The 11,541-nt window shown below is 36.1% G+C and overlaps 1 protein-coding gene across 1 annotated transcript; it reads left to right on the top strand.

Annotated features, from left to right (window-relative positions):
- Positions 1-842: 842 nt before the first annotated feature.
- Syx18 (syntaxin 18) lies at positions 843-3,909 on the top strand. Its single transcript, XM_067790353.1, has 2 exons — positions 843-2,043; positions 2,109-3,909. Exons 1-2 carry the CDS (start codon positions 979-981, stop codon positions 2,295-2,297), a joined length of 1,254 nt encoding a protein of 417 aa, XP_067646454.1. The 5' UTR covers positions 843-978; the 3' UTR covers positions 2,298-3,909.
- The last annotated feature ends 7,632 nt before the right edge of the window (positions 3,910-11,541 follow it).

Below are 11,541 nucleotides of genomic sequence, written 5' to 3'. Positions count from 1 at the left end.
ATAGCTGAATCAGTTGCGATGAATTGTGGACACACATATAATACATAGAATTAGTGTACAGGGTGAAACAAAGACACATATTTCAGTTACATCTGAGTATAATGCGTATTGAAATTTAGTAGGACAAAATTTATGCGCAGCAATTTCAGAGGTGTATTTATAGTTTGTCTCTTAGCAGTCAATATAAAGTTTAAGCGTAAACGGATATACGCGTGTTAAAAAACACGGCTAATACCTAGAGTCTAACATTTTTCTTGAATACTCAAGCCAATACATTTAAAAACCTTACCTCCGGATTCAGAGCCATGGCTCTGGTTATTCCCCTCCCAAATTTCTGCTATTGCGAGTTCGTCTTCTTTTTGCTTTGCACATTCCTATCCCGTTTTGGTATTTAAAATTTTTGACGCTGCAACAGGTTCGGAACGTCTTTCAACCTCACCACAAATGGGATTCTAACATTGACATGGAAAGTTTCGAAAAAATCCTTTTTACCAAAGTGCCGCCTTGTCAACATAACTCTATTGTACCTGCCGTATCGAAGAAAGGTATAGATTTTCTTGATTCATCTCGCATCGTTCTGACGACATGAAGCAACTTCATTTCTTCGGGTGTCCGAGTTTCGGATGTCAGTCGCAAAGACGTTTCAAAACCACACAAATTTATTTACAGCCTAAAACTATGCCTGCTACTTACTACTTGGCTTAAAATTTGCTATTTCCGGTGTTAAACGGCATCCGCTTTCATCGAAACTTGTTCGAGACTCGAAGACATGTTAAGCTTTGCAACACTACACAAAACAGCTGACAAAATGTCAACTGTCAAACCATCCGTGATGTGTCAACAGCTGTGAGTGGACGTGGTCCCTGCATTTACATAGAAAGTTTTTCAGAAATTTATAATTACAAAAGGCGTTTCTTTGCTATCAATCAATCAAATGTATTGCATTCCATAAACACAACCCCACCGCCTAAACCCACAATGGATATAACACAAAAGTTTAAAGCCGGTGTAATGACAGTGAAATTACAGCGGAAAAAAGAGCAGCCACCGGAAATGCAGGTCAAGCAGCGAATTCCATTAAAAAGCAGTGCTGGTGTCAATGTGATCAGGCAACATGACGAATTCTCGTGGCAAGCAAAGAATGTTTGTCACAAAATAACAACATTGCGTAATGTTTTAGTGGAAAATCAAGCAGCATATATGCGTATCGGCCAACATCTAAAAGGTGCTGCACAAATGACTGACGAACAACGCGATTTAATCGATAGGGAATCTGAAAAGTTTGTTATCTTTTACACACAACATTTAGCCCAAATGCGTGCCGATTGGAAGCGTGCTAAGCGGAAACCACAACAGCAGCAGCATATTGAAGCAGTGATTGATTTGTTGGAAGCGTATTTGCGTAGCGTACAACAAATATACCTTGATCAGAAACGCTATCGTGTGCAGTATGAATTGGAAACATATAGACTTCTGAAATTGGCGGCAGACAAAAAGAAGATACCAGTGCGACCTGCTGGTGAAAATAGTGGACGTCGTTTGAAGAGATTGTCTACAAGTAGTGGAACCAGTGATGAGATTGCAGACGAGCTACGACCACGTAACAAAGACGATTGGGGAGACCTACAAGGTGATTGGTTAAACGATGATGATTTTAGTTACAAAAGCAATAAAGAAGGTAGTGATGTTGATGCAACCGTCACCAATCGACAAAATGGTTATGGCAGCGAAAGTGATGTAAATGGACAACTCAGGCATCGGCATCCACATGCGAATGATGATGAGGAAAATATTGCAAGTGGTGGTGAATTAAAAACGACACAATCATCGCAAAAGATAGCAGTCGATGACGATTTGCAGAAAGCACAACAATGGGAAGATGAACCCGCGGCGGCAGATAAACTGTCACCAGAAGATGTTCAAATGTTCGAACAGGAGAATGTGCAATTGTACCACGAATTGCAAGGTGTCGCCGAAGAGGTAGAACAAATTGAAAAGAATGTGGTGGATATAGCGCAGTTGCAAGATATTTTTACAGAGAAGGTATGTTGATTTCATTTTTAAAAAAAATCGTATTTGCTTATTGCCAATTCATTATTTGCACTCAGGTTTCACTCCAACAGCATAATATTGAACGCATTGCCAACGCTGTAATTGGTGCTACAGAAAATGTCAAAGATGCCAATGATCAGATTATGCAAGCTATACAACGTAATGCAGGATTGCGTGTCTGGTCGTTATTTTTTCTTTTGGTGATGTCATTTACGTTACTCTTTCTTGACTGGTACTATGATTAAAAATACAATGATGGGAAAGTAGTCATACATACATATTTAAATAGACCAAGAACGGAATTCGGTTATGGTTTTGTTTACACACTTGATGAAAAATCACCCGAACAAAGCTGCCATTTAGAAAAAGTCCTATCGCACTAAAGAGGAACTTCTGCCGCGAGAACAACGCATATTCCATAAGAAAGTGAAGTTTAACAGTAGACGTTTAACAGGAAAATACCTCATAAACTCAAGTTTATGGCGCAAAGTGGATGTAATATAAAACTGAATTTTTGAAGCCTTTTGTTTTTTGACGCAATTTGTGGAAAAAGACGCGAGAAAGAAAGTACTGAACCAATATAGGACATTCTCGAGATGGCTAGTAACTTTGGAATATCGTTTACTAACCTACGATGATTATTATCTTGTGACATGCTGGTAAACCAAAGTAAAAGTTTGTTTTACAAGTGGCTATGGTATAGGCAAAAGTCGTTAGGATGCATTATTTTGAAGTGTTTTAGAAGCGCTATTTGCAAGAAACTTTTAATACCGAGCATGCACTATCTTACAAAAATTTAACAAAGCGCTTCAAAATAAGAATTATTGTAAGGGTCCCGGCAACAGCTTTATCTTCATATATGAAACATGTTTTAATGCAATAGTTCACTATTTTTTCATATTAAAATGAAAACTCTAGTCTTAAAGGATTTCAGCTAGGAGACACTTCGACCTAACATAATCTTGCCCACAGAAGCTCTTTAAAATCGTTCTACAACATTATGAATAATGTAAGAGAAAAAACATGTTCAATGAATATATGTATGTAATTACTAATAACAACCCAACCTACCACTGGAGTCTACAAGGTATCCAATACAAATATATGCGCGCTGAGCTCAGTCCAAAAGGGTTCTTAAAAGGGCATATCGGGTCAAACACGGAAATTTCATAAATGTAAGCATAAACCAAAAATACTTTTCGAACTCTTCCATCAGCTGAAAAGGTAAACGTTAAATCATCCGAACACATGCCAAGTTTAACTATGGGAGCATTTAGAAATTTTCGATGTTATTAAAAAATATCTTATTCGAATCGGAGAGGCATCGCAAAGTAATCGCTCTAAATAGCTTGAAAGCAAGTTGACGAGGGTTGAGGAAGCAAGCAATCCCGAATCAAAATATTTCAAGGAGCTATCAAATAAGAAAATCATCAGAGTAGATACTACAATCTCACACTTCAAAAACCTAAAATTGGCGTTAGCATAAAAAAAGATTTCATATACCAACACTCGAACCTTTTATTCAGTGTATACCTTGCTTTGGACCTCTAGGAACAAGCATTCGAAAGGTGAGCGTGCTACATTCTAGACATCGTTGGAGGGCTAGGAAACTTCATCGACTTATTTATGATTTGCGCTCTGGTTATAAACAAAACTGAATCAGAATAAAAAATAAGTTATATGTATGTCTTAAGAGGTTACTATCATTAATCGTAATTAATTATAATATTAATGTAATTTTTGCTAACGAACGAAACTGCTATTTGCCTGTGACAGGTGTCTATCATATAATGTGTAATATGTATGTATGCGAAAGTATATTTTTTACCTATTGTATATTAGCTTAAGAAAGCACAATCTATTGAAAACAATGTTATGTTATAACGCTGCGATAATAAATTGCAAAAATTGAAGTATTGCTATCTTTTTTCAACACGGTTCGACCATAAACATATTTGTGTTATGTGGGAACATTTCGGAAGCAGGATACACATCGAGCATAGGAGTTGAATGTGTATAGGTAAGAGTTTAATCTGTTACAATATACAGACCGAAGCTGGGGCAGGGTGACACGTGTCTTCCTGTGCGCCAGATAAACGGGGAATTGCTCTTTCATCATTTCATTATGTTCTTAAACATTCTCGTCGTTGTTGTTGTAGCAGTGCTTCGCCCCATCCAATAGGTGTCACCGTTCACAAATTGTCATCAATATCTAACGGGAGTCCAAGGAAACTTGCTGTTTCAACAGGGGTGGACCATAATGAGACGGGTGTTAGAGGCGTTGGTTCCACAATACAATTAAATAGATGGTTGGTGTCATGTGGGGACACGTTACAAGCAGGAAATATCGCTAATTTGCTGTAACGTCGTCATAACTCAAAAAACATGACTTTTGAGTTAATAACATATAAACGTATCCAATATCATGATCTATATTGTATAAAAAATCTTCGTGATCAGTTAAAAATTTAGCATGTGTTATAAAAATGAAAATATGCCTTTATATGCGCAACATATCGCAGTTAATATCTTTGAATGGCTCTCCTGGAAAATTGTGTTTTTGAGTTATGACGACGCACAGTGGCGCCTTTTGAGTTTTTTCTTTGAACCAATGAAGATATTTTAAAAATTTAAAATGAAAATGAAAGCTAATTATTTGAAGTTTTATTGTGTGAAAGCTCAGAATGTCACAGATACAGAAATTCGTCAAAGTAGAAAATTTTTAGAAAAATGCAAAAACAAAATGTTTTTAGTAAAAAATAAAAAAAAAAAATTAGATTTGTCTTATAATGACGTATATAAGGATTAAATAAGATAAACTAATGATTTTGATAAGATAGGGTGGCGCTGCATGCATGCATGGAGTACTCGCTATGGACCAACCGAGTACTCCAAAATTAACCACAATTCATACAAAAAATATGGTCCAATTAACATTGCGATGTCCTAGGACTGGACTATATACTCCAGCTCCGCATTACATCAGAGTAATCCATGGAGTATTCACAGTCCAATAAACATCGTGTAGTGATTACAATCGTCAAAAACGAGCAATCATCGGCTTACAATATGTCCGTGTCGAAACATGAGTTGGGTTATTGCTGCATTACAGTGGAGTATAATGGTAAGTACTCCAGTGGACCACATGATCCAACGATTTTTGCAGGGAATAACTACCAAAATCGATAGACGTATTGTTTCTTTTAAATGTCAATACTCTTATAAAACTCAAATGTCCGTTTTTGGTGCCACAATAACAAGGTGCTTCAAAATTCATCGTAAAATTTTACATGTTTTTTTTAATTTACAAGCCAAATATGTATTTTATTAATAACTAAAAGTTATTGAAAGTGGTTCAATGAAATTTTGTTTGAGGTAAAGATTAAAGAGCCAACGAATTTTGGAAAAAGGGAGTGGCACTGCCCATTTATGCTAAAAAGTTTGATCTTAGTAACCGCTTTACCAATTTGTGCCAAACTCGATAGACGTATTGATTTCTATAAAAATTTAATACTCGTTTGAAGGCGAAATGCCTAAGCTTTAAAATAAATTTGATAAACTTTAGAGAAATGCAATAACGAAAAGTATATTTTTATAACTTACTAAATTAATTCTTTTTTCTGAAATAAAAAATTAACTTGTGCATAGATATCTTATTTTTCAGTAAAGTAACAAAATTGATTAGTAAATCTATTTTTCATTGTTGTGATAAGAAATGAGAGACTTATTTTATCTTAACATAGTCATCGTCACTGGAACATATATCTAACAAAGCAACCATTTCTGAGCTATACGCATCTGTAAATCTTTTTGTGTTCTTACATACCACATAGATGATATGACTGGATCAGAAGAGATAGCTAACATGTTGAAAAGGTCTTCGTTTTGTCTAACTCGTGATACTTTGCAGGTGTTCATACATCTATATCTTTTGTAGTTCTTGTTCTTAGATTCTTGAGCTTCTTCAGACAATTCTCCTAATGGTAAGCACTGGTACTCTATTAAATCTTTTCCATGTGCTAAAATTTTTGTACCGTTGGTGTAAGTTTCTTCTCAGGTTACTTTTGATGCAGCAACTCTGTAGTTTTAGATGCATATTCTCCAAATTTGGGTCCATTAACTGGTTCATGGCACTTTAAAATATTTAAAATTACTCCCAATCTTTTCACAATATCTCTATCAACTCCTATTATGCGAGCAGTCAGTTCATCGTTTTCAAATAATCTTCTTGAGGAGTTACCATCATTTGTATTTCCGTATCCATACTTTGGACAGTCAACTCTAAGGCCAATCTCTTTATAAAATGCATCCTGAATTATTTTTTTTCTCCTGTTTTGTTTCTCCTTACATGTTGTATTGTCGTCGAAAATTTCTCCTTGCTGTGGCAGGGTATAAGCCAGCTTCAAAACAAATTCCATACATCTTATCCTAGCATGTAAAGGAGATATTTCATACTAATAATTTAGTTCGTCAGTTATTGAATCATCAAGATTTTCAAGACTCTTTCTCGTCATTAATTAATATCGTATTTAATTAATATCGGGCGGCACAATATAGTTGATGTCGGACGTGGATTTTTCCAATATTTTGAAGCTTCATCTTTTAGTCGTAATGGAACAATAGAAGCCATAAACATATTACTATCTGTAATTGTTTCATCGTCTACATTTATTCTTTGTTTATATGCGCTTTGTTCTGATGATACATCACAGCCCCACTTAGTTATTAATGCTAGCTCCTTTGGCAGTGATTTCAACTTTTCTTCAGTAAAACTTTGAAGGAGTCGTGTAGACGTATGATCAATTAGGTTTTGTAGCTCAATTTCAGCTGATAATTCGGTTATTTTGGGACTTAGAGGAACTGCTTCTTTCTTGGCTAGTGTAATTTTTTTGTATCCAGGTAAAATATCGGCATTACGTTGCAATAATGACTTACGCAATATAATATATTTTTTCTTCGTTAAACTGATATCTATAAACAGCGCCAAAGCTTCTTCGGGAGTGTATTTCCTAGGTAGCGCATTTGGTGGTGTGGGAAAGCTGTTTTTGATCCTCGTCAGTCGCACTGGACTTGCTACCGCAACTGCTTCTGTTATATGAGACTTCACGTTTTCTTCGTCTTTTTTATATTTAATAGTCAGTGCTTCTGAAAGATGAGTCGTGGCCATAGCTTTTGTGGTATCAGACAGCTTCCTTTTCCTTGTATTAGGCGTTTCTTCGTCCAAAAAAGTTTTGTCAGCTAGACACTTTTCATGCTTCTTTTAAACCAATTTTTTCTTCCAGGCCTTCCTTTTCTTTAATGCTTGTTTCACTCGCTGATTCTCTCATAATAGCCCCAACGAAGTCCCGTCTTGACTTTGTAGATTTAAACACCGCAAATAGTTTCGAGTTTTCTAGATACATATTAGAATTGGCTTCGAGTGTATCTGACTAAATATTAAAATGTGAACTATATTTAAAAATTCTATTCACTTTATTTAAGTAAACAAAATACTTAGTTCCTTAATCTCCAAAAGACGAATGATAATGTGCATTGTATGATGGATAGCTTTATATACCTACTGAAATTATTAAAATGAATTTCAGGTATACAATTCGTAACTAAAAAAAAATGTATGTTGTTAACAAGTTCCAATAACAAAAACGACCTTATGGCCATAGTGAATTATATATACCTGCTCAAGCGCGTATTTATGTCAAAGGTTGTTTAACTTTATTTGATGTAAAAAGTGAATTTGCAGCTGGATGCAGGTAGACTTTATGAATTTAGGTAACTGAATATTTCACAAATAACTACTGCTAGTGGCTCTAGATTTTCGCTACAATTGCGGCTGCATGCTCTCCAAAATGTAGATCCTGATCAAACGTCACACCCAAGATTTTAGGGTGTAAGACAGTCAGTAGCTTAGTGCCATTGACGTGGATGTTCAAAATGGTCTACATTGAATTTGCTACGTCCTTATTGAAATATTTTCTGACTCTGTTTTCCAGTCGACTGAGCTATTGAGAGTCGTATGGGTAGGTAGTGAGACGCAAATGCCAACATCGATGGCCAGGAAGTAGCGTTAATTACGTGAGCACAGGCGACAGCAGGTCCGTACATTTATACATATCTAACTAGTATAGTTACATATATCCAGCGTTATCGGCATCAAATAGATTGTACTGCACGGTATTTCTCGATGTGTCTCTGGTCATTATTGAAATAGCAATATTGGTGATCCGATGTGTTTGTTAGCATTCTCTCCTATTGGTTTAAAGTTGTAAAGTTTGACAGCACGGAACAACGAACGAATTTGTTATTGGGTTCTATAAATGGCGCAATGATCACATTTCCAGGGGACTCATTCTGTAATTCGATTCGAAAACTGCTAAATTACATATGTACATCTTCTTCAAACGCGAAAGAAATTTTTTTCAAACCCAGTTACAGAATAAAGCCCGTGAAAAGCAATTGCAATACATTTATGTATATTTAGCAAAACGCCCTATTCCAATATCTTTCAAAAACTACCTATCTCAGAACACGGCTGAAGAACGCCCTATTTTAGAATTTGTTTTCCAAGACGGTCTATCTAACGTCAATTTTGGCGTTTTTGAATAAAATTCTGAAAGGACGTTATTGAAAAAAATAATTTTCTGAGATAGGGCGTTGACAAAAGGGCTGCCAAGATAGCCTGATATTCCATTCATCAGTCTATATATTTTGTGCTGACATACGGTCAACATTGTATATGGAACGAAGCACTGGTGGCCTTGTTTAAGGGGAGCGCTGATTGCTGCTCTCTATTGATATATATTTTTGCAGTACTAGTCTCTTCTAGGTTCTATACCTTTCCGGAGCAGGAGGGTGAGGAGCAGTGCCGCTGAAAGAAGCTGAAGCTGCTCCGATAGTGCCAGTTTTTGATATGTGGTAAATTGAACTGTAGCTCCGTTAAATAACGGCCCTTAGTTGAAAAAACCCAAGTCACTCTAGCACGCATAAAAGGCCGCCGTTGGAAGTGATTCCTTCAAGGCTGTTTACGCCAATGCATTCGACACAATAAGTATATACAAGTCAATCAGAAAAAAGTTTAAAATAGAATCATATGTGTCACTGTGGTGCGGTGCAACAAGATTCAGTGCCATTCCCCAGCGGGTTAGGGGGTCAGAATATACCCGCGGTAGGTATGCCTGTCGTAAGAGGCGACTAAAATACCAGATTTAAGGGGCTATGTAGCGCAGCCCTTCAGGTTGCCAACGCAATATACAGCTTCTCCAAACCCAATTGTCAACCTCACCTATCCGCGGCGAATCCTGTTTCACTAACAGACGAGGCTCTGGCGACCCCAAACTCCTCATGGAACTTGGGGGTGGGGAGGGAGGAGATGGCCTGAAGGTTTAATGTGGCCACATAAATCGTTCCCGAGATAGTCGGTATAGCACCTTAATGGTGCTGTGGTACCGGAGCGTACCGGATCTGTATCCGGCAAAGGACCATCACATCGATAACACTCCCCAAAGCCTTCGGGGAGCAACCTTATCACTACAACAACAACAACATTGAGTGCCATTAACTTACAGCCACAAGGCACAACGTTTTTTGTCTGCTGCTAACATGGAATTCTATCTAATACATGCTACGATACCATAGAGCCATAGAACAGCACCTGTTGCTCCATTGTTTCTCACATATATTTGACAACTGCTTGTTTTATGTAGTAAGCAAGGAAAAGATGTAAACGAAGACAGAAACGGAAACAGTGATGAATACAAAAAGGAACAGATTCGAAAGTGAAGTAGTAAAAGGGAGAGCGAGTATAGTTCATACGCTTCCCAAGGTAGCCGGTTCTATGTACCGGATCGACTCGGGATTTTTCCCGAACAGGGGCTGTCATTTCAGTGTAACCTCATTTAATTTGTTGCGTACTTGATCGCACCTATTGGATGGGCCGAATCACAGCTACCAGAAAAACAACAACAGTATAGTTCATAGCTGGTTTAGAAAAACAAATTTCGAAGTGAGAGTCGGAGTGGAACTGCGAGTGGTAGTGAAAGTGATAGTTGGAGTGAGGGTAAGAGGCGTGGTGTGATGGCAGGGTCACACCGAACATCCTGGGCTCACGCCCGGGCAAAGCAACATCATCAAATTGTTTTTCAATTTTTCTAAACGAGGTCGCCCCTCGGCAGTGTTTGGCAAGCCATGAAGGCTCTCAGTGAAAACTCATCTGTCTTGCAGATGCCTTTCGGAATCGGCATACAACAAGTAGGTCCCCTCCCGCCAATTTGTAGGAAATATTAAAAGAAGCACCACGTAAATTGGAGAAGCTCGTCTTAAAATCTCTTCGGATCTTATCGCGCCTTACATTTATTTTTATTTAAGTGTGTTAGTGGGAGTGGGAGCTTGAGTTGGAGTGGAATTGAGTGCGCGATTGGGAGTTGGAATGTGAGTGGGAGGTATATAAATGGAATAAGGATGGACAAGAATAAGAAGGGAAGTGGAGGATAAAGTATACGATAATGGTATAGAGAGAGATGAGGTAAAGAGAGGCTCGCTTTTTGTATGTAGGCAAACCAAATTTCGGGGAGAACAAACTTTGCCGCAAACACTAATTTTAAATAAAATAAACACGATTTTTCAATTATTATTACATAAACAAGAAAACACGGTTCTTATTTGTTTATTTATTATTGCATAAAAATTATTGCTTCATATTTTGTATTTATGTTTATATGTATATATACTTATCATTAATGCATGTGTGTATGTATGTTTATAATAATCTCTACATAAATTTGGGATTAGAGAGAAAGCAATGATTTCAATCAATTGTGGTATGTACATTAAAAATTCACATACAATTTTTTTTTTACACATAACTACATATATTAATGTGTGTATGTATGGATGAGTGCATATAAACTGGCAAAGCTCATTTTTGATTTTTTTTAGAAATATATTTCTAAAATTATAATTGAAGTTATTTTTTATGCAATGAAAAAAATTTTAATATTTTATAGTAGGTATGTATATGTATATGTACATAAGTATGTACATAGAGATAGTAAATGTTATACACAAGCACTTAAATAAAAAATAAAAAAATTGTATACGTTTTGGTAAATTTTTATAAATTTTAGTTTATTTTTATGTATATAATTTTGTGTATGCATGTAAATTCATATGCTTATGTGCTAATTTAAAACTTATTTTTAATAAAGAAGATAATTATATGGATGTTTGTATCAACGTTGATATTTTGAGATTGTTTGTATGTTTATATATATATATATATATGTTTTTTTTTTGTTCCTTAAAACAAATTATTTTTGTACAAAAAAGATTATAACAGTTTTCTTTGTTACTGAAAACAACAAATTTTTGTACAAAAATAAAAAATAAAATAAATTGTATGATGGTGTTTTTGTTTTTATGAACAAACGCAAATTGAATTTGTAAAAATATTATTCAGCTTTGGCTCTGCATCTTTTTGATGTAGTTGAGCGAGCC

Source organism: Eurosta solidaginis, chromosome 1 (genome assembly GCF_040869045.1).
Source record: "Eurosta solidaginis isolate ZX-2024a chromosome 1, ASM4086904v1, whole genome shotgun sequence".
Taxonomy (NCBI): Eukaryota; Metazoa; Arthropoda; class Insecta; order Diptera; family Tephritidae; genus Eurosta; species Eurosta solidaginis.
The sequence above is the reverse complement of the archived record's forward strand: the minus strand, read 5'-3'. Positions and strand labels throughout refer to the sequence as shown.

Coding starts and splice junctions, on each gene's coding strand:
- Syx18 (XM_067790353.1), top strand. CDS start 979: ATGGATATAACACAAAAGTTTAAAGCCGGTGTAATGACAGTGAAATTA. Junction 2,044..2,108: donor AAGATATTTTTACAGAGAAG/GTATGTTGATTT, acceptor ATTTGCACTCAG/GTTTCACTCCAACAGCATAA.